This window comes from Ursus arctos, unplaced genomic scaffold (assembly GCF_023065955.2).
Source record: "Ursus arctos isolate Adak ecotype North America unplaced genomic scaffold, UrsArc2.0 scaffold_33, whole genome shotgun sequence".
Classification (NCBI taxonomy): domain Eukaryota; kingdom Metazoa; phylum Chordata; class Mammalia; order Carnivora; family Ursidae; genus Ursus; species Ursus arctos.
The window spans coordinates 19,106,318-19,130,473 of NW_026623019.1; the positions used below are offsets into that span (position 1 = coordinate 19,106,318).

At 41.7% G+C, this 24,156-nt stretch overlaps 1 protein-coding gene across 6 annotated transcripts in view; it reads left to right on the plus strand.

Annotated features, from left to right (window-relative positions):
* Positions 1 to 24,156, plus strand: part of LOC113269823 (transducin-like enhancer protein 4) — a 139,585-nt gene that overhangs the window by 45,200 nt on the left and 70,229 nt on the right. For 4 of the 6 annotated variants that reach the window (XM_026518793.4, XM_026518794.4, XM_057305545.1 and 1 more), the window contains exon 6: positions 1,938 to 2,012. The exons of the other annotated variants lie outside the window; for them this stretch is intronic. In XM_026518793.4, the coding sequence (XP_026374578.1) occupies positions 1,938 to 2,012 (75 nt within the window). The remainder of the gene's footprint in view (positions 1 to 1,937; positions 2,013 to 24,156) is intronic. 6 annotated transcript variants of the gene reach the window in all.

A 24,156-nucleotide genomic window follows, 5' to 3' on the forward strand; every position in this document is an offset into this window, starting at 1 on the left:
AAATGAGTTATTTCACTCTGGGAAATGTTTTATTAAAGAATAAGAGAATGGACGGAGATACCTAGAAACACTTTCAGGGCACCTGGGTGGCTCAGTCCATTAAGCGTCTGCCTTCAGCTCAGGTCAGGATCTCATGGTCCTGAGATCCTGGCTTCCTGCTCAGCGCCCTGCTCAGCGGGGAGTCAGCTTCCCCCTTTGCCCCTCTCCCCCCACCCTTGTTCTTGCTCGCTTTCTCAAATAAAATCTTTTAAAAAAACGACTTTGGGATTGTTTCTTAAGCCCTTGCTTTGAAACTCCTAAAATTAAGAGAAATATCAAAGTACCTAGTTTAACGTTCAGAGTTTATTAAAAGCTCAAAATGCAGTGATCTATTTGACATTTTTCTTTCCATTAGATTTAGGCACAAAATGCACATTTCTATTAGGAAATCAAGGGTGAAAACGCCGCATGTGGATAACTAAAGCAGTTTTCTTTTCCTCACTCCACACCCCCCCTCTAAGTCTACACAACTGGGAGGTGGAAATATTGGTCACCCTAGTTAATCGCAGTAACTGTGTATATTTGAGAGTTTGGGAATGTAATACCAGGTAGCTCAAGGGGAATTTCGTATATAATTGATGGCTTAGCTTTTTGTGTGTATTAAGCAGTATGCTAGCTAAGCTTCATATTCACTTCCAATCAGCGGAGAAAGTTAGTTACATTCATCAACTAGGATCAGTCAAAACAAGATTCTTCCTAGCCACGCAGAGGAGTGCCTGTCTCATACACAGTCTTTTTGGTTCCTTCATTCACGAACCTAGTTGAAAAAAGTCCACGGGAGACCTGTTTTGGACCAGATTTGAGAATGTAGATGCTGGAGGGTTCAGCTGTACTTGGGTGAGGATAGTACTTATGTCTTGGAGGTGCTCGTGCACTGGCTGGTGGATGTGTAGCAGTGAGCGAGCGCCTCCCTGCAGAGACTTCGTGCTGCTTCCTTTTGTTAATATCACACAAATGACCGATACTCCGTTCTAGCTCATTCTCTTTAGAACCGGATACTGGATAGAGGGAGGGATTTTCCTGTACTATCCATCCTAGTTTTTCCATAAGAAAAATAAATGAAACGTGTAGGTTTTAGTTTTCTGTTGCATGTAAAAGAAACACCCGAAGTCCTTAGACTTTACTGATAGTGAAAGTTGCGCGTTTTTAATCGCTTAAATATGCAGCCCTTCTTTTTTTTTTTTTTTTAAAGATTTTATTTATTCGGCAGAGACAGAGACAGCCAGCGAGAGAGGGAACACAAGCAGGGGGAGTGGGAGAGGAAGAAGCAGGCTCATAGTGGAAGAGCCTGATGTGGGGCTCGATCCCAGAACGCCGGGATCACGCCCTGAGCCGAAGGCAGACTCTTAACCGCTGTGCCACCCAGGCGCCCCCATATGCAGCCCTTCTTGATAGGAATTAAAACATGAACACTTCCCACCCTTTCGGAAGAAAATAAACGTTTAATTCTAAATGGCCTTCTAGTGCTTACTGTAACCGCTCTCAGGAGAAATTTTGAAAATAAGTACTTCTAGGAAATACTCTCAGACTTTTTATGTAGATGGCAGACAAAAGGGGGTACAAAGAAAGCAGGTGGGGGATGGGTTGCCTTGTCGTGTTTGTTAGTATTCGTGGAGGATGCTGGGCCACAGGGTACCGCTGACGGCAAAGTGAAGTTTAAGCTGCTTCTACCAGTTGTGGGGGTGCAGTGCAGTTGGACGCCCAGCACTCCTCTGCAGTAGAGACCCACATAGACCCTAGACATCGGTCAGCCACCGCCTGGGGCTTTTATTTGAACTGTGGAGACCCCCGAATCCTGTTTTGCATGTAATCGGAGTTAGAGGACGCGTTAGGAAAAGCTGTTCTTGCCTGACTAGAAAGCAAATAATTGTATTCTGTTTCTGATCTTCATTTTATAGCACCAGCAACAAGTGGTGCAGGCTGTGGAACGGGCCAAGCAGGTGACCATGGCCGAACTGAACGCCATCATTGGGGTACGTGGCCTTTCCGTTTTAGCTCTGATCTTAGTGTGTGTCATCTGCTCGCTTGCTCTCTCTCTTTAAACTTTGTTCCAGCCGAAGGGCAAAAGGCAATAGAGGACCACAGAGTGAAACTCAGCACTTCGCCTTCTGTCTCAGGTGAAGTTCCATGGCTACCTCAGAAACTTTGCATCACATTCTCACCAAGTCCCGTGGACATGTTCCCAGAAATTCTCCCCTAAGGAGACTAGACAGTTCTTTTTCATAACATTTCTTTCCTTTGCAATCAGCTCCTGTTGCGGGCCTAGGTCTGCAAAAAACATGGAGATTGCCCTGATGGTAAAATGACCGTACTTCTCTCATCTTTCCGCAAATACAGAGTACCTGCATACCGTTTTGGGAGAAATAAAATGTGCATTTTTGTATCTCCCAGCTACTCTTCCTCCCCTGTGGTGAGTGGTTCTTAAGGGCTAGGTGTCCATTTGTAGTAGGAGTACTAGATGAAAGGTGTACCTTTTGGCACAATCAGTGGCCCAGTTAGGAAATTCTTCCTGGTGATGGTAGCTTTAGTGTTGCATAGAAATCCCGCTGGAATTCATAGGTTTGGGCAATCACTCCAACTCCGCTTAGATTTTTGTTCTCCCAGATGAAGGTAACAAGTAATAAAATAAGGTGCTAAAACTTAAGGGATAATAAAGGTGAAAAATCTTAGCTGAAAAGAGCACAATATCACATCTCTATTTATGCAGCTGGTACAAGCAGTTCCTTAGATTATTCTAATGAAGACAGCACAACTATACTTCCCTCTCTCGGCTCCCTCCCGGAATACTTTCTTTTGTGTATAGATTATACACAAAAGTCTTTTCTCTTTTTTCCCCCCTCAGTGTATCAAACACACTTTGAAATGCTAATTATTCCATTTACTTTCATTAAAATTCAAATTGCTGAGTGAAGATGCGGATAAGGGTCGCCTGATAATCAATCTGAAGTGAAGATATTGCTTCAATTATGCCTCTGTCTTTTAACAAGGAAATCACAACTCTGGGATGACTGGCGGTGGTGGAGCCATCGTCTGATTGTGGCTTGTTTTTTAATGCGCTATTTGGAGCTCTGTTTTGTGGGCCTCTGACCACAAGAAAATACCGGTCGTAAATTGGAAGACGTCATAAATGGGAAGGGGCAACCTTTATTTCCTCAGAAGTGCGCCCTTGGAAAGAAAGGCCCAGAACCAGCCGTGTACACTCATCTGTGGTACACTTTCAACGCTCTGGGTTTGAGGGAGAGATGAGAGAGGAATACATTTCACAAGTAGTTTTTATTTCATAAAACTCCAGAAAATAGTGGCATGTTACATTTTTTAAAAAGTTGAAGCAGCTTTAATTTTCAAGTGAGTTATGTACGTCTATTCCAGCCGTGTTTGCCTGAAGCACTCATACTCGCGTTGGGATGTGTTTTGGTTACCAGACCTCCCGAGGTCACCGGGGACAGAACCTGCATTTCTCACCCACTTCACCACCGTCCGCTGTTGAAGGAGAGAACGGGCGCGGGAGGACTGACAGGGGAGCCTGCTGGGTCCTTTCTAGCTTGTTAGTGTTCATTGTTTGTGCGAACCGCTAAAACACGAGGAGCCATCCTACCTTAGGACTGGTTGGCAGCCGTTTCTCCGGGAAACAGGAGGCTGTTTTGTTCCTTTTTCCAGTCTTATTAGTTACTGTCTGTACAGTGGAGAGATTAATCTAAATCAAAAACCCATTATTTTATATTGGATGTTGCTTCAACATAGGTGGGAAGATCTAAAACTCAGAACCGGTTCCCTTCCCTTCACACATCAAGTATATTTTTAATGCTGTTTCATATCTATTTCATTTTACATATCTTGTTTTGAATGGGATGGCAGATTTCCTTTTCTCAGGGAAAGGGTGATTTATTAGACCGTAGCCAAGTTACGACTGACATATTGTATATATATGATTTAATTATTAAAATATAGCAAATTTAATTTTGTGCCCTAAAAAACTTACATGAAGAACTAACTCAGTAGAACCGCGTGCTATCAAAGCAGCACGTGTGTTTGTGGATCTGGTGGGGATTCCAGATTATTGGTGTCTGAGCAGGAAATGGAGTCACAGTCACATAATCTGACTATTCTGAAAAAATTGATTGCAGAGATAGAAAAACAAACCCAGCAGCTTTAGGGAGCCACAAACCAAGTGAAAAGGAAGAGCCCCGTTACAAGCTCACTTGATACATTCCTACTGCTGCTGTTCTCTGTGGTGTAGTGTCTTTGTCTGTTTCAGCGCGTGATGCCTCCTGTCCAGTAGTTTTCACTTGTCACATTGTGTAATTTTCAGTGCACCTGCTCTTCCGTGTTGTGAGGTGTGCCTTTTTGACTAGCTCCCAAAAGTGCTGAGGGGCCAATTTTAGATTTTTGTACTTGGTTTTGGGAATGTAGTTGGCCATGGTTTTTTCCACTGAGGGAATGAAAATTTTCCTCCCAAGAAGCAAAGACCCATCTAAAGCCCCTGCAGACAGACCTTCATTTGTTTATCACTACGTATGTATCTGTTTTATATGTATGCACACCATCCAGACAAGCGCAAATGTTCCCAGATTTAATGAAATCTGATGAAGCACCTTTTTAACTCTGCAATATTATTCTACCTTCATTGGTAAATGAGCCAAACCAGTGATCCATGCAGTTTAAATGCAAAATGCTGAAGTGAGCCCGAAACCTGGAGAGGCGGCTTGTTCTCTTGACAATAAGCTAGTTGTGTTTAATGGAATGAAACACAGTTATAATGATTTCTTTCACAGGTCATGTTCAGTTTAAAACTGTTGATAGATTGAAATAAGTTAAATATCATTTATCTTTTATTTATAAGGAAAAAACCTAGGAAAATTCCTGCGTTGTATTCTATAGTCAATATTTTGTGTGTTGTTTTGAGTTGGTGGTATCTCCCATTTCCTTGAAGCTTTCCCGGAGTTCCCCCAAATTGGCTGAGGGAATGTTATGTATCTAGTTTGATCTTGTCATGTGTCGTACTAGCCACTGTTTTTAAATTAGAATCTCTGCGAGATCACACTGTTGGAACAGCACACAAATTGTAGTTTTAAATCAGTAATATGATCTAATTAGAAATGATGTTTTCATTTCCTGTATTATTAAATTGAGTCATCTGACTATCTTAAAATGCTTTTTAAATCCATTACACTATATAATCAGCACATGCTGTGTGAATGTGGTTATGCTTAATAAAGGAGACTGGCTTGGAACCTCATAAGAATTTCACTAAAGAAGCCACCATTAGGGGAAAAAAGTTTTGTTAGTACGAAGATTGGAAAAGGAAATGTTTGGCTTGTAAAAATAGAAAGTGGGGTTTCTTTGGAATTCCCTCCACCCTCTCTTTTAACCTAACTCTTTGAGGGGGTAAAAAAAAAAAAGGTAGAAATATACATTAAAAAAAAAAAAACTTAAAAAATTCCTTAAGAACAGGTATGCCATGGTGTTTGTAGGAAAAAATGCAGTTTAGCACAAGAAATGCTGAACCTCAATTTTTAGCAGTGACATTTTAATGATAGGAAGTCTGCAAAATTATTTGCCATCAATTGTGAAGGCAATAACAAGCCTTGGTGGTTTTTCACACTCTCTGTGTTAAGTGCTTTCAGAATGACAGCGTAAACTGTGTTAGAGAACTCCAAGGAAGTAAAACTGATTAAAATGTTCATGCTTGAATGGTGCTGATGGAATAGTTCATTTGGACTTTCTCTACCTCCTGCAGCTCAAGCTGAAATATTAAAATTCAGTGGATTTAAATCTCTCTCCTCTCAGCTCAGGAAAAAAACATTACATTTTAATAGGTTTTAAACCCATAATTCATTGGTTTGGAGCAGCACTATTAAATCTATTTAAATATTACTTGTATTACTAAGGAAATGATTTAAATGACTTTGCCTTTACCATCCTGTGTGTTTGAGTTAGTTTAAAAAAAGGAAGACAATACCTTTGGGGGTTTTTTCTTCCTCTTAGCGTTTTGTTTTATTGTCCTTGTCATATAATTGGCCCTTAAATTACACACACACACACACACACACACACACACACACACACATATTCCAGATTGACGTTTTGGCAGAGGGTCTTGTGGTATGACAGTTTGAAAACGTATGTCCCTCCTTTTCCATTATAGATTTCAAAACTGCCATTTTAAGTTTCAGAGGCATTTAGATACGCCATTGTGGTAATTTCTCTTTTTGTCTTTTTAAACTAATTAATCATTAGGCAAAAAACTGGAAGATACAAATATGTGGGTATTTATGAAAATGTGTGTGTGTGTGCGCGGGTTCATGCCTGTTCTATCACAGCTTCCAGTAACACAAAATTTGAAATACAATTAAAAATACTTCACTTTCTCAACAAAAGCAAAAAGATGTTAAGTATCCAAGAGCCACATTCTCATCCCGCCTCTGTATTTGCTAATAAAGGGCTTGGGAGAGGTATTGTTGATTTTGCAGTGGCTGTGCTATTGTCCTCTTTTGGGCACAGGTACCCCCACAGTGCTGAAGCAGTGGTGTCCCTCCTGGGCTACTGCATTCTCGCAGTTCCCTCATTTCCCTCGTCCGCCTTTCCCTCTGGCCATTGCCAGTACAAGTACAGTGTTTCCCCAGGCTTGACAGCACCTCTCCTCAGCCACACCGCGAAGCTCTTGCATTTCCTGGTGCTCTTGGTGGGGAATCCACCCTTCACTTATGGCTGAGCAGTATGAAAGGGTGAGGTATTTACACATACCCCCATGGGGTAATTCGGGCTGCACAGGCAGTCAGTCAGTGAAATGACCCCCCTCCTGCCCCATTGGTGGGGAATTTTGAGGTGCTTTCTTCCTTGCTCCACAAAGGGTCCTGGCAGGGCGGAGTTTCATCTAGCTGCCCACGGTAGTCATCCACTCAGGGTTGCATCCTTGTTGTGATTTTCCATTCTTGCCTGATTTGCTTTCCCTAGGTCCCACTCGTCCTGGGATCATTGCTTAAAATGACCTGCAGCCAAAGCCCTGTCTCTCTACTTTTGGAAGAACTAGGAAACTCAGGATTTTACTGCATCGGCCCCAAGCTCTCTCAGGGGGGTTTCTGGTAGAGGTAGGCAGTTGTACTCAGGTGCTGGGATCGTGGTTTGTTTTCAGACGTGAGCTCTGTGCGTAAAACATTTTGTCTTGAACAGCTCAGCTTTTACATTCTTTTTAAAATAAGTACTTTCCCATACATTTATAGGTGAGCTTCCCTTTCTTTTTCTTCTCCCAACCGATTACTGTTGGTATTTTCTAAATGTATGTAATATGGAATGATCTTAAAAACAAGCTATGAAATCGATGTGTGTTTCATCAGAGATCATTATTCCACCCTTGTGACTGTCTTCACCAGACAGCGTGCCCGGAGTCTCAAGACTTTATGAGATATGCTGGCCACTGGCTGCGTGATGGGCACAGCTTGCTGGGATAAGGGCTGGGGGAAAGGAGGCTGGTTTTCTGCAGTTGTAGGGCTTTGCTCACCTGCTCTCACAAGTATGATCGACCCCAAGATTGCGTGTAAGCCAAAGCAGTTTTATATCATAGGTCCATACATTCCTCTGTATCTTTTGTTGGTATGCCTGCCCCCCACCCTTTTCGTTTTGTTTTGTTTTTAACGGATTCATTTATTGTGGATCAGGGGGCTACATTATTGAGTGATGTAGTCATAATCTAATCTTTGTGCTACAATTTGATGAGGCTCTAAGAGGCAGTAATTTCCCTTCTCTCATAGCAAAGGCTCTCATATATTTAAGTAATTTTTTTTTTTTTAGCTCTGTCTCCACTTCAGAACTCCCTAAGAAACCTGGGTAAAGAACAAAATTTCTAATTTGTATTTATGGTGTACTCTGTTAATTTCTGTTGCATAGCTTTCCTAGAAGAAACTTCTAGAAGCTAGTCAGTTTTTTTTCTTTCTTTCTTTTCTTTCTGTCTTTCTCTCTTTTGCTGTTGCCAACCTGAAGTACTATTCTTTTTCTTCCTGTTGAGGAAAGAACCCTTCTCTCCCTCTTTCTCCCACCTGTATTTCTATAACTCAAGGTAGAGCTCCGCACAAAGTTGTGACGAGTTGCAGAATGTGTTTGGGTGGGTGCATCTGACTTAGTAAAAGGCCTGTGGGCTTTGTGCTTCCACTACTGAGGAGAAGGTGGAGTTTCGCAGTCTGTGATCTGCACTTCATTCACACCAGAGCCCAGCAGGCTGAGCCTGTGTAGGGGTCCAGGGGTCTGGGTGGAAGAGTTGATGCAGAAAAGCAGGTTTCACTCAGGGCAGCTTGCAAGCTTGTACTTTGTCATTCCTTTTGATTGGTTAGTGGTTTGTTTTGTTTTTCTTTTTTGCATCCCTTTTTCTTATTCTCTTATTGGCATCTTGCCCTTAGTGTCCCTACAGGCGGCGGCAGCAGCTCCCATGTAGCCAGACCCTCTGCCTCTGCCCTTCAAAGCTGGGGGGGAGGGAAGAGACAGGCTCACCCCAAAGAGCAACTCAGAGGTTTAAAGGACTTAGGCTAAAAAGACTTGGTGTGTGTCCTCCTCAAAGCTCCCTAGGATATCAGTTTGGGAATCTTTTACCTAAAAATGCATTTGTGATCTTAAGTGTTTTCCTGAGGTCCTTTGTGAAAAGGTTAGGACCGTTTATCAAATGGTTAAAAATAATGATTACATCTACTCCTTCATTCATTAAACAAGTATTTGAATAGCTTCACCAACTCAGACCAAAGGGGCACATTTTATGTTCTGATATTTTTAAACATTTTCTAAAGTGTACTCTGAAATGATCCTCAAATTACATTTGAATCATTCATCTTTAAGGTTTTGGTAGTTGTAAGGTTTCTGGTTTTGCATTTTACTACACATAATCAACTTTTAATTTGCACATTTTAATTTCAGTAAAACTTTAGCTTCCAAGGACAACAGAATAAAGAGAAACAGTAGAAAAACATAATAAAAATGAGGCATACATTTATGAATTTATATTTTTTATATTTGGAATTAGAAATCTAGCAATACACATTCAATATTGATACTCTATATGTTTCAAAAAGATTTATCGAGGTATAATTGAATAAAGGTGAAGTTGACCCTTTCTAGCATACAGTCCTGTGAGTTTTGACAGCCGAATAGAGTCCTGTAAACTACCACCGCTGTGGAGATACAGAATATTTCTCTCTTGCCCCGCCTCCCGAAATTCCCTTGTTCTGTGTAGTCGGTCTTTTCTCTACCCCAGCTGCTGGCACCTGCCCGTGAAGTTTTTTTCTCCCAAAGTGAGCCTTTTTGAGAATGTCGTATAAATGGGATTATACACCATATAGTCTTTGAGTTTTCATCTTCATTTAGAATAATGCATCCGAGATTTGTCTGTGCTTGCCTGTATCCCTAGTATCCTTTGTGTGGCTGAACGATATTCTGTTGTAGGATAGGCTAGTGTGTTTAGCCATTTACTCCTTGAAGGACAGTTGGGTTAGCTGTAGCGTTTTGTGATTGTGAACAAAGTTCCAGGAAATATTAACATACAGATTTGTGCAAGTTCTTTTTTTTTTTTTTAAGATTTTTTTTTTTTTGATGTATTTGACAGAGATAGAGATAGCCAGCGAGAGAGGGAACACAAGCAGGGGGAGTGGGAGAGGGAGAAGCAGGCTCGTAGCAGAGGAGCCTGATGTGGGGCTCGATCCCATAACGCCGGGATCACGCCCTGAGCCGAAGGCAGACGCTTAACCGCTGTGCCACCCAGGCGCCTCGATTTGTGTAAGTTCTTGTAAGTGAATATAAGATTTCCTTTCTTCTGGGTAATTACCTGGAAGTGGGATTGCCGAGTTACATGGTCAGTGTATTTTGGAAGTAACTGACCTACTATTGTCCAAAGCGACCATGTAGTTTTGCACTCTCACTAACGCGCTCCGTGAGACAGCTTTTGCTCCACGTCCCCAGCAGTGCGCGGAATCGGAGGCTTTGCGAGTCCTTCGCCGTTTCTGATGGGTGGATGGTGCTGCTCTGGCGTTGGTGCATTTCCGTAGCGGCTGCGGAAGTGCTGAGTGCCCGTGTGCTTACTTGCTGTCTCTCTGTCTTCACCGGGAAGTTTCTGCTCATATTTTTGCCTCCCTTTTTCCTTGAGTCTGTTATTTTTTTATTATGAAGTTCTGAGAGTTAAAAAAAGTCTGGATGTAAGTCCTTTGTGTATTTTGCAAATAATTTCTCCCAACCTATAATTGTCCTTTTATCTTTTTTAATGCTGTCTTTTGAAGAGCAGAAATTTTTAACACCCAGGAAGTCGGATTTATGAATCTTTTTTTCTTCATGAGTCTTAACTTTTGGTGTGTCTCTCAGCAATCTTTGTCTCACCCAAGGACCACAAAGATGTTCTCCTAGCTTTTCTTCTAGAAGTTATAGGTTTAGGCCTGTGATCCAGTTTGAGTCAACTTTGTTTATGAGATATAGATCTAGTTTCTTTCTTTCTCTCTTTCGTTCTTCAGATGGACTTTTGATTCGATGGTTCCCAGTACCTTTGTTAAAATAACTCTTTTGGGGCGCCTGGGTGGCACAGCGGTTAAGCAACTGCCTTCAGCTCAGGGTGTGATCCCGGCGTTACGGGATCGAGCCCCACATTAGGCTCCTCCACTGTGAGCCTGCTTCTTCCTCTCCCATTCCCCCTGCTTGTGTTCCCTCTCTCGCTGGCTGTCTCTATCTCTGTCAAATAAATAAATAAAATCTTTAAAAAAAAAAAAAAACTCTTTTCCCCATTGAATCGCCTTGCACCGTTGTTGAAGTTCTAATGACTCTATTTACGTAGGTCCTCTTCTGGACTCTCTCCTGGTCTGTGAGACTGGGTGTGCCTGTTCTTTTGCCAATGACACACTGTCTTGATATCCGTAGCTGTCATTATCGATATTCCCCGTTCCATTTTGTGCTTATTCTTTTCTGTTCCAGTACCCCTCAGAACTTGAGTCTTCATTGTCCACGTCCTAGAGACTGGCTGAGGGAAGAAGGGAAAGAATCCAAACTCAGTAAAAAACTTACCCTGCGATCAAAAATGGTATCTATTCTGCCTCCAGACTGTTCTGTCAAGGGTGACTGCGCTTGCTGTCTCCCTCCTCTGGTCTCCAGCCTCTTCCTCATACGGCTTCTTCTTTACGCATTTGTTTCTCTCTGCTTTATCCTACCTGCGGCAGCCAGACTGATCTTCTGAAATACAACTTGGATCCTATTGCTCCCCTGCTTAAAACCTGTCTCTGAGGGCTGCCAGTTTTGCTTAGAATGAAGTCTGAATATCTTACTGTGGCCTACAAATTTCTTCATGAGCTGACTCTTTGCCCACCTCTCTGATGTCACATACCACTCATTCTCTTCGTTTGACTGTATTTCACCCACATGCCTACATTGGCTTCTTTCTTCTCTCCCTGGGTCACCTCAGGCTGCTTCTTGACTGAGGGTTTGTGCATCAGCGCTTTTGAAGGCCCGCCCTCCATGTCCTGACACGGTCCTCCTAATGCTCCTTAAAGTCCCAGCTCCTGTATCTCCCGAGAAAGGACTTCCCTGATCAGCCGGCTTTCGTAGCTCTTTTACCCAGTTCATTCTCTGCCCTATTAGCCCGTTCTGTACTTTTCATAGCATTTACCATTTATTTGTTCACGAATGCATCACACTCCCTTCCCTAGCAAGTGAGATCTTGTTCACTTTTCCTGCCGCGGTGCCTAGAACAATGTGTGGCTCGTTGTGTTCCATAAATATTTGTACAGTAAGTACTCAGCAACTATTTGTTCAATAAACGTGCAGTAATTTATTATGTTTAATAAATATCTGTTTAATAAATATTTGTTAAATGAACAAATACTCTATTTTGAGCTATTTTTACATCCCCCCCACCACCACGCACACAATTTTGAGAGGAAGTTTGGACTGGTTGAAAATCCACAATCCTGAGTGTCACTTACAGTATGATTTTAGGAATTTCATTTAACAGTTTTCTCACCTGTAGGCTGCATGGCTAGAGCAGATAGCCACTAAAGTATGACCACTCGTCTAACATTGTATGCATGGTATGATTCCTGAGCCTCTTTATTTTGGTAACTACGGGTTTTTTTATTTTAAAACTAAAGGGCCTTTTGTGTCACAGTTATTTCTCTAGATTTACATCCCTAGGCTTAGATTCTTTTCCCTAAACAGGTAAGTAAAAATAGCAAATGTTTATGATTTGTTTTGTGTCAGTACTGTGTTTAATCTTCACATCGACCCCATGTGGAAGATAGTACTACTCTCCCAACTTTACAAAAAGTGAAACCAAGGCTCTGAAGGAGTATGTAGTTTTCTAAAGGCCACACAGGGAGGAAGTGGCAGAATGGGGGTTCACACTTAGACCAACTTGAGAGCTCACACATTTAACCATTCTGTTACACTTGTCCCTTATTTGTTCCCTCGACTCTGTGTTCTTCTTTCTTTGATACTAGGATCAATAGTCTCTTTATCCCAAGATCCACTGTAGGATTGTCCAGTGTTTAGTGCCCAGAGCTCAGTGAGGGAGATGGAAATTGGGTGTGCCTGATGCACACACTAATTGGTTCGCCTAAGTTGTCGGAAGCATATGAGCCGCACAGATCATCTGGCTACTCCTGACTCCTACTGTGTTTCTCCCTGTCTGTTGTAACTTACTCTCATATGTAAGAATCACAAGTTATAAACACCACTTTTTTTTTTTTTTTTAAGATTATTTATTTGGCAGAGATAGCCAGCGAGAGAGGGAACACAAGCAGGGGGAGTGGGAGAGGAAGAAGCAGGCTCCCAGCGGAGGAGCCCGATGTGGGACTCGATCCCGGAATGCCGGGATCACGCCCTGAGCCGAAGGCAGACGCCTAACAACTGTGCTACCCAGGCGTCCCTATAAACACCACTTTTAAACCTAGGTCCTTGGTATTTTAAACCTAGGTCCTTGGGTCTTCTTGGATTTCATGCTTGGGTATTAATTAAGCTGTTCCTCAGCCCCCTGAAATGTTGACACAATTATGGGTGGGTGAAAGAGATATATACATTTTCTAGAGAAGAAATTTTGGACTTAGTTTCACAAAAGGTTCCATGACACAAAAATGTTTGAGCCTATGTTTTATGGCAGTAGAACTGTGCTGGCTCCTGATGGGAAATAGTAAAATACCTGGTGGGATGCGTGCAGCTAGAAAGCAGTTGTCTGTAGCATTAAAAGGAGACATTGCTAGACGGTTGTTGAGAAACCTGGAAGTAGGGAGTTTATACTGAATTTGTTTCTAAATATTGCCCAGGGGATGGGGGCGTTCCTTGAACTGTCTGTCGATTTTCATACATTGTTTTCCCTTGGTAGATTTATAAAAAGGGGGAGAGTTTCTCTAGTCACCCAGATTATCTTCTGTGACCAACAGGGCCAGTGCCACTGTGGCTCTGAAGCAAAGTGGCAGTCATGTATTTTTCCCTCTGGCTATTTCTGGGTTGACCATAAGCAGTTTGTAGATACATCTCTGCAGAAACGAGTATCTGGGAGAAGGGACTGTTGCAAGGAGAAGTTTAAGCTGCTGCCTACTTGGATTAAAAGCTCAGAGGTAGTTTGGGGTCTCTTTCGGCTAATAGCCTCAGACTGGCCTGTGAGCAAAGACAGATGTCAAGGCAGGTTTTGTTGGTTGGTTGTTGCAGGCTAAGCCTATAGCTCCTGCTGTGGAGGCTGAACCATCCAGGTGCTCTGTCCGGCCTTCCTCACAGCTGGGCTGTGGGCCAGTGACCCTATCCAAGTCCATGAGATTTAAGGAGATATCTTTCTCTCCTTAGCAGAAAGACCCAGAAAAGAAAATGGCCCTCTTTCTGCATTTGAACATGGTTGTGTGAGCATGAGTTAATGCTTGGAGCTGTGGCAGCCATCTTGGTGTGGAAATGGGATATGGCAGAGGCCATGAGAGCCAAAGAGATGTTGACACAAAACCTTGTTATCACCGGGTCATCTGACGTTTAACCCTGGACTTGTTAAGTGAGAATAAAAGTCTCTGTTACTTAGGCCACTTTGATTTGGGTATTCTATAACTTGTTGAGGAACTATCTTAACTAGTATTTTGTAATACCGTGGTGACTCCATATATACATCAAAATTGGAAACGACCTAAACTTGAAGCAAACGATTGAGGATCACTTAAGTGAACTCTCACATATCTCTACAACAGCATATACGGCATATACTGTGCGGCCATCACAAATGATGCAGTCAGAGCATTACTTAGGGATATGGGAAAAAGTTTGATACTAAATAAGAAAAGAAGAACTTTAAACTACAAGATAGCATGATGTTATTTGTGTTTTAAAATGCTTATATATGCACTGAAAAAAATACCAGATGGACTTGATCATTACATTAGCTGTTTTTTGGCTGGTAGGATTTTGCGTGACTTTTAATGTCTTCATAGTCTCCTTGTTCGTTACACACATGACTCTTCTGATCTAAAGAAGTTATAACTTCTGTGAACTAAAACTGCTCTATAAAAATAAGGTATTTAGACAAATTACAAAGCACAGCTGTATCTATAGGCCCATTCCTCCCCACTTCTGACCCATCCGAGGAAATAGTACAATCATCTCCCCAGTTACTGGGGGCCTGCTGTTAACAAAGTGTGTTGGATTCCTTCAGTTTTGCTCATGCCCTTCTCCTTCCATAACCATGTCTTTTCATGCCGCCTCAACTTATCCTCACTCCTTCTACTCTTTGCAAGTTGTGCAGCCACAACCCTAATCCATCATCAGTTTTTGGTTTGAGCCACTGTATCACCTCCCAGCTGGTGTCTCTCCTTTCATCATGGCCACTCTCTCAGTCTCACATAAGCATTCTGTATTTTAAACATTTTGAAATTATTTAATACTCTAGTTTGCAATACTGATAAGTCTTTATTTAAACCGATGGAACAAATACTCAAAAGTAGATCCATTCATATACATCAGAGGGGCATGCGGATCAAGGGAGGGAAAGATGTCCACTAGTAAGTACTACTGAGGGGATAGTTGGTTATTCTTGTGGAGGAAAGGAAATTGGGTTCACCTATCTCACCGTTTGCAGAAGCCAATCCAAAAAGCATATGGAAGAACTTTAAAACTTTCAGAAAACAACAAAACAAGAAGAATCTTTATCTTGGAGTCGAGAAGTATTAATGGGTCACGGAAAGCTCAAACCATAAGAAAAAAGATTGATAATGTTACCTAGTTAAAATTAAAAACACCCGTTCATTAAAAGGTATCCCAAAGAAAATGAAAAGACAGGCCCCAGAAACTGAGAGAAGATACTGGCAACACAGAGCCAGCAAATGATTACAGTCCAGCTTATATCCATTAAGGACAAACTAAAAGTTCAATTTGAAAGACAAAACAAAACCAGAGAAATTCACCACGGCCTAAAGCTCTCCTTATTCTTACGTGAAAGTCTTAATTCCTTTCCGTCCATAATCTGATTCCCATATTTCTGTTTTACCATACTTCCTTGCTCCCTGGGTTCCCACCAGCCGTCCTTTTGCTTCCTTGGTCACTTCGGGGCCTCTCCAGTTCTGGACCTTTGCACCTGCTTCTCTCTTGGCCTGATTCCTTTCTCCCAGTGCTCTGCAAGGTGCTCTAACTCTTATCTTTAGACCTTAGTTCAAAACTCACTTCCACAGAGGGGCAATCTCTTTTGATTCTTATGAAGGATTGTTTACCTCTTAGGGTTAGACCTCCCTAGTAAAGAAAGGTCCCCATGGGACAGCGAGTGCCATCACTGGACTGGATGGTGGGGGCTTGTGCTTCATTCTTGATGCTGATAAAATCTACCGACTCACATGTATGGGTGTTGGCCTGTAAGGGTCTAAAGCCCCTTCCTGCGGGGTGGGAGGATTCCCACTCCACCAAGCAGTTCTCTAACATCAGCTGGGTGTTCTGTAATTCAACTAAATTCTGATACAATCTCTGGAGATAGCCTCCTGCGTCAGCCCTGCAAGACATCTTCCCACCACCACCATCGTCTCTTCCTCTTCTGAAGCCAGTCGCAAGTCCAAGTTGTCACCTGTGCTTCTGACAGTTCCCTTCTTGGGTTCCATTAATTTGCTACAGCAGCTCATAGAACTCAGGGAAGCATTTTACTTACTAGATTAGCCATGTATTGTAAAAGGATATAACCCAGGAACCGGAAGACACAATAAGATGCATAAGACAAAATTTGGGGAAAGGGTATAGAGTTTCCTGCCCTCTCTTAGTGCACATTCTCTCCCGCTCTCCCCATGTGTTGATCAGCCAGGAAGCTTTCCCAACCCTGTCCTTTTGAGTTTTTTATGGAGGTTTTGTCATGGTTGATTAAATCATTGGCCACTGGTGATGGGACTCAGTCTCTAGCCCACTCCTCTTCCCTGAGGTCTGAGAGTGGGGCTAAAGTTCTAACCCTCTAATCACATAGTTGGTTCTCCTAGCAACCAGCCCCGCCAAAGCCACCTCATTAACATAACAAAAGATACCTTTGCTGCTCTCATTCCTTAGGAAATCTCAAGGGTTCTCCCTGCCAGAAATAGTGGACAAAGACTAAATGTAGAATTCTTGTTACAAATCACAATATGACTCATGCATGTGCAGTGAAGTCAATTCAGTGAGCCATCGTTACCGTTTTTTATTAAGAAGTAGAAGAGAATAGAATATATTACAGGGAGGTACACATACTATTCGGTATTGGTAAGATTTGGTTTGTTTACAAGTGTATTCTCTGCAGATACCTGCATGTCCACACGTGTACTGCACACACATGAGTTTTGGTCAAAATGTTGGAAAGCAGCTCATCTCGGTATCCTCTGAATTTCATTCTACTTTTGAAGGTCAATTGCAGGGTTACTGAAGAACCTTGAAGTAGATAGGCTTTTTAAACTCAGCTTCACTTTTTTAAAGTACTCTGAAATAACTAAAGAAAACTTTCCTGAGTAAGATCCCCTAGCTGGGTGACTTTAACGACTAAAACACAAAATAGAAGTATTAGTTTCAGTAAGATACATGTTAAAAATCTCTAAAAAAAATTTTTTTTTAAACACTTAAACAAGTTTCCAGGAAATTGTAGTTCTGTTATTTATTTGTTTAGAACTGCCTTTCCTAGTAAACTTTGGACCAACTCAGAAAAAATTCCAGCAGGATCTCCGATGGGAAAGTTAACATAGTAATCAAATTTGGGGGATTTTTCCCCTCCTTTTCTTGCCATTATCACTTTGTGAGTTAAGACAAGTTAAGACAAGTGAAGACAATAAAATTCTTGGCACAGGAGTCACAGGATTCCTTACTTTGCTTGTTACATGTCTTCCCCTTAAAGACCAGCCCAGGGACCTTGAGGAGTACGGAGATCTGTGGTCTTTGTATGAGAAGCACCCTTGCAGTGACAGTCTTTGGGTTGTTCTAAATGTAGGTCTTTCCCCTGCAGTAAATCTCGTTTATGTTTTAAGTCATTAGAGCGAGTTACAGATACATTTCAGTTGAAAAGTTTGTTCTTCTGTTCTTTTTATTCTTGCTTCTTTCCATATATTCACTTACTGGCTTTTGCTAGATGTATTTGTTAAAAGCAAAAAATGCCGGGGCCCCTGGGTGGCTCAGTTGGTTAAGCTTCTGCCCTTGGCTCAGGTGGGCTCCAGTGCCCCACTCAGCGGGGAGTCTCTTTGGCTTCTGCCTCTGCCCCTCCTCCCACTTGTGTGCTCTCTCTTTCCCTCTCAAATAAATAAATAAAATCTTTAGAAAAAAAGGAAAAAAAAGCAAGACCTCCCAATCTTTTGTCCAGAAGGGCACATCTATTTTTCCCATCCCAACAACTACAGAGAAGTAGAAAGAATAAAATCGAGACTGTACTCATCACCTAGACTCAACCAGTTAACATTTTGTGTTTTGTGTGTGTGCTGAACTGTTTGCAAGGAAGAGGCCATCATGACGACGGGTCACTCATGGTACATCAGCATGCATCTTCTATGAATGAGGGTATTTTCCTATATAAGGACGATACAGTCAACACATCTGTATATCCAGTGTATGGTTTGTATTCCTAATTCTCTAGTCCACAAAGTGTCTGTGGTAGCACTTCTTTTCCTGGCAGTTTCCTCCCGATCTGTGACTCATGCTCACAAATGTCTTTGTTCCTCAGTCTCTACAGTCTTCTCTAAGGTAGAACAGTACCCAAACCATTTACTTTACGACTTGGGCATTTTAGAAGATTCTAGACCAGTCTTGTGGCATGTCTCACAACCTTGATTTGTCTGATTATTTCCTCATATTTAGATTCAAGTTAAGTATTTTTAGTAAAAATACTGCCTAGGTGCTGGTGTATTTACAGTTGTATCACCTAACTGGTGAAGATTGGTAATCTGTGGGGTGATGATTTGACAGTGAATCACTTGACACCCAACAACTTCTTACCCATTGATTTTAGCCTTGGTTGATGCTATTAATACATTTGGAGTGGTGAAGTAGTAAATTTTAAATTCTTTTCCCTTTTAAATTAATATTCTGTAAAGAAGAACTCCTCCTGCCCACCCATCCCCGTGTGTGTGTGTGTGTGTGTGTGTGTGTGTGTGTGTATGTATGGATGGACTTCTGGATACCTTTTTTCGGTGATAGCAGTCACCATTTATTCATTTATTGTTTATTATTTGCCAAGCCTTGTGCTAAGGGTTTTATGTGAACAATCTCATAGAATTCTCCCGATACCCTCAGGGGATAGACTTTAAAACTGTTTCCACTTTTTACATGAAGAAACTGAGGCCCAGAAATGTTAAGTGACTGGCTGTTGCTTACACAGATGGTAATGATTCCAGCTTGGTGGCCTGGTGGCCTCTTCATTAGCACGCATCACTGACTGCCATTCAGGATCTCTTTCTCAAACTCAGCCCAGCCCCCACAGACCGAATCCTTACCGAAGGGCATCTTCAGAGTTCAGAGAGTGTAGTAGATACCAGCCCAGTCCTGGGCCCTTCCTGGGCTTGCTACTCCATTTCAGAGTCTGTTGCCTCCTCTTACCCAGCTTTTCTCAATCAGGGTCACTGGGTCCCTCATTACTTCTCTCACCACGGTGTCTCAAGGAACGCATGCTCTGTGCACCCATGTTGGCCAGCTGGCGCAAGAATTTGTGAATTTGGGAACCATTCCCTAGTCCTTGGCCCCAGAATGCCCCACAGCCCCACCTATTTTCTTGGGGTACCATGGACCCCACTCCTGGAAACTTTCTTAATGTGTGTTAGATGCGTTATAATCTATTACAGTTATTATTCCTCATCATGCTTAAATTGTCTCAAGTTTTGCCAGTCAGAACCCCTTCTGGTTGGCTCCATGTCCTAGTTGTCACTCCCCATTATTTTAGATAGCTTTCTTACTCCCTAGCTTGAGAGCTTGCAAGCTCACCATGCATTTTTTTTTTTTTCTTTTAAGAAACCAAGATATGACACTAAGTGTGCTCATTGTTCTGAGAAAGATGCTGCTTCCCCCCCCCCCCCCCGCCTTTTTTCTTTTCAGGATTTTTTCTGTGGTTGGTAGCATAGTGGGCAAGAAAATCTCTGCCTGGTTTCCAGTTGGAGTTGTCCCAGATTGCTAGGGATATGTATTTACTTAAACTCTGCACTTACCCTGCTCCTGCTTGGTCATTGGCCTGTCAGGCCCTGGTTATCAAGCAGTTGGGGACATTTGATTAAAAATAATTCCTTTTTGGAGTGCCTGGGTGGCTCAGTCGGTTAAGCGTCTGCCTTTGGCTCAGGTTGTGCTCTCAGAGTCCTGGGGTCAAGCCTACTCAGCGGGGAGTTTGCTTCTCTCTCTCCCTCTGCCTCCCAAATCATGCTCTTTCTCTGTCTCTCAAGTAAATAAATAAAATCTTTAAAAAAAAATCCTCTTTTTGTAGAAAGACAACATTTCAAAAAACATTTCCTGCGAACTCGATTTGCTCATGGGTCCTTTTCTGCCCTTCATTCCAAACTTGAAACTGCAGGGAAATAATTCTTTGTTATAGAAACTCCAGTAAAAGCTATTAACACAATTGAGGCCATGTCTACCACCTCACTGCTGTATATTTTCAGAAGTAATTACTGGCTATTTTTCAGAATTAAATTAATTATCTTAATGGGGTGCTTACTTGTCTAAGTTTAAAGTTCACTCCATTTTAATGTTTATTTTCTTGAATGGCCTATCAAGGGAACTGAAAAAAAAAAAGGATTTTTATTTTGTATTGTGGTTTGAGATAAGAGAGTGTTTTGGGTTTTGTGTGTGTGTGTTTTTTTCCCTTTTTACCTCCCCCTCCCCCCCTTAAGTAACCAAGAGATAGTAACAGCCTAGGGAGCTCAGTGAGAATTTTTCCAAGGTATATATCTTTCTCAGTAGGTTTTTCTCCATTATGGTTACAGAGAGTGTATTTTATTTTAATGTTTAATTGATACTACAGTCTATGCCCTCCTTTTTGATTTTTGGCGTTTTCTTATAAAGTGATCATTTCTTAACTTGGTTGTTTATAATTAGGTAATTTGCCTTAAATTATTTTAGTAACAAGTCAGCGTTGAACTACGTACTCTTAACATACTTCGTTTCCTTCCGTCTTTAAAAAGCAAGAAGTTTTATGTTTCTTAGCACGACTGTAGTAGCATAAAGTAGTAAATCTTGCAGGTTAATTGCTCTGTAATTAACACGGATGGGGCGGAGACCAGAGGACAGAGGACGCCGTGGGGCAACCTCAGCAAGCTTTCCTTGTTTTGTAGGGCAGTCCGTTAGGTTATGCTACTCTAAGCTTCTGGAATAATATCCAGTGAAACTGAGTTCTTTCCCTGGGAATCTGCTTTGAGTTTTCCTCTGTCGATGAGAAGACTTGACAGAGATTCTTTTTTGTATTGAAATCTTGAATGTTATTTGAAATTTGATAGATTGAAGCCATTTTATTTTTTAATCGAGGAAAGGGCGAGGTTCAGTTGATTTGTTGATGACTCACTCCTTTTATTTAAAGAAGATGGCATCTTATATGTTTGTTTTATTGACTAATCAGGAGTCATTATCAGTGTGCATCTGGCACTCTACTTCTCGGATAGTTTCTAAGTGTGAACTTACAAAGAAGCTTAAAAATGACCACCTGATACAGAAAGTGGTCTGTTTCATTGATTTAAACATTTTAAAACATAATTATTTCTGTATATATTTTTGTCATATATCTTTTGGTGAGTTATTTAATTACATTCTTATTTTATAATTTTATATTTTAAACACTTGATAAAGATTACTCCTTTCTACCAGGTGCCCTACTGAGTATGCTTTTTTGTTTGATATTGTATAGTGGATGACTTGTGAAATGGGTTCATGGTTAGCCCCTTCTAACTCTTCTTCTGTCTCCAAAGTTCAAGGCATATTCTATTCACCAACGTGACTGTAATTTGGATGTTGCCATTCTTAAGATCTGTGAAACGGCTTTATAATTTTGGTATAATAACATGTGTATCATTAAAACTTCTCAGTGCATTGTGGCATCCTAGAACAGAAAAATGGCATTAGTGGAAAAACTGGAGAAATCTGAATAAAGTCTATAGTTTAATAGTAATGTGCTATGTTAATATTTTAGTTTTGATAATTTCTGTGGTTATGTAAGGTATTAACTTTAATGGAAGCCAGATAAGGGGTATATAGGAACTCGTTTAATATTTAGTGGAAATTTAATTTATCAAAAGCTTTAAATGTATGACTAAATACATATGACTAAATGGTGAATTAGGTGCCAGGGGTGCAGAGGCTGGAGGCTGGTCTCTTCTCTCCAGAACCTCACAGTCTTGCTGGCAAGTCAGAGGTCTTCCTAGCCATAAAAAGATGAATACCAGTATCTTCACAAGGCAGCCAATGCCAGTGAATGATACAGGGAGTCCTGTGCAATAGTAGACGCGTGGGATGTTTGAGAAGCCTTTGCAGAATGGGTGGAACATGAGGTGAGCTCGGATGGATGACTACAACTTGGTTACGTAAGGGTGAGGTTGTTTTAAGAGATGGGAGATGACATGAATTGAGGGGAAAACATGCCAGTGGTGATGCAGGATGAATTCATTGGAATTCAAGTGAGCTAATGGAGGCTTGCTCTCATCAAAATATGATAAGGGTCTGATGGGTATGGTGGTGTAGAAATACAAGGAATTATTTGAGAATTCATAGGATTTGGTCATTACGGATGTAGGAGCACAGAATAAAAACAAATCAATGGCGGCTGGTTAACCTGAGCCAGCAGAAGTTACCTAGGGCATTTGTGTTAAACATTTTCATTTTAACATAATGCTGGACTGCCAAGTAAAATTGTCTGGCAAGAAGTTAGGCCAGGGCTACCAGAGCCTGGGAGAGGAGCAAAAAGTTAAGGGCCGTTCCTCTTCAGTGAGCAGGAGCAGAGAAAACCAAGAAGGAAAGCTAATGGCAGAGCATTCAGACGGGTAAAGAGAGGCCTTGGGGATCGTTGCGGTGTTCCTGAAACAGGTAGAGGGAAGTTTCAACAAGGACTGCATGTATGTCGGAGAGAAAATTGTAAGGTCTTGAAATGATTGCTGTCTGGGTGGTCGTGGGCTTCATGAGAATGGTGGGTCTGGAATCCATACTATAGGGGGTTAAAGAGGAAAGGGTGTTTGTGTGTGTGTGTGTGTGTGTGTGTGTGTGCTGGAGGGAGTTCCTGAGAAGTGGAGAGAGCAAATTTACACTAGTTTTTAGAGAAGTTTGGCTGTGCAAAGTCAAGGATATATATATATGTATATATATAGGCCAGTAGCCGAAGAGGGCAAAAGAAGGTTATTTTAATTAAATTTAACAAACATTGATCAAGTGGCAGTTATGTGCAGGGCACTGTGTCGGGGCAGTGGAGGACACAAAAAGTGATTAAAATACAGTGTTTTTTCCCTCCTAAAAAAGTGCTACCCCGGGTTCTTTCGGTGTTCGCTAGGCAGTTCATCTTAAACAAAATGCTAGGGCTGCTGGTATCCAGCTGGCTAGCAGGACAAAATCAGTGACAGAACACCTGGAGGTAGGGGAGAGCCCTGGAGAATCAGCAGCACTGAAAGGAAGAGGGATGGATAGCTGACACAGCCTGTGTGGACAGGGAAGGGTCTCGGCCTCAGACAGGAAAAGGGCCCTCCTTCCTCAGAGATGGACAGATTCTGGGGAGAAGAGGAGAAGCTAGTGTCAGACTACTTTGAGGGGGGATAGTGAGGCTTTCGGAAAGTCTCTACTGTGAATGGCATGTGCAACAGACTCGGGGTATCTTTTCTGCCTTTGAAACGTTCCTGGTTGGGTAGATAAATGAGGGTGATAGTACTTATTTTTTGTCCTGAGAAAAATCGAAGTGAGACACCTGGATCATTGAAGCTATTGTTTTTGGCTGAGACTTTTTTTTTTTAAATGTCTAATGAAACCGACGTACATATTTTGGGATTGTCCAGGTAACCTGAGTTTCATTGCCTGCAGGCCGCTAGGGTTTGCCTCAGATGTAGACTCACAGAGCGTGGAGTCTAGGAAGGGGGATAAGAGAGACACCTTCGCAGGCTCTTAATAAATGCTCGCCAATTGAACTCTGATCTGAGGTACAAAGTGGCTGCGTGCCCGACCCATACACAGGAAGTATTAGGAGATTTAGAGGAGATAGGGAGTCGGAGCAGTTTCTAGTGATCGCAGTTGAATAAGGTTTTGAAATAAATTGGCCGTATGTTTACCTAAAGGCCTTGTTTTCTTCATAGACGTTATTTTCTGCACATTTAGAAAATATGATCGTGTGCTCATACTTTCTGGTAACAGCTAAGTTACAGTATGTAAAGAATTACGAACATGATCTTGGCTACTCAAAAGGAGAAATACACCGTGTCGAACTATCTAGTTAGGTAGTGCTTTGCAGGACTGTAGCGTGGGCGTGGGTTGGTGGAATATCCGAATCACTGCTCCGATTTTTCGATTTTATATATGTAAACTTGCTTTTTTAAAAGTGTTAGTACTTAAAAAAAAAAAAAGCGTTAGTACTTTATTGACTATATTTTAAGTGCATGTAGCCAGAAAATAGTTGCAGGTCAATTGGAGAAAAGAGCTAATTAGTGCTATACTTTGACTTCTATAGTCAGACACAGGAAGATGGGTAGAGGGAAAGAGGAAGGAAATAAAAGT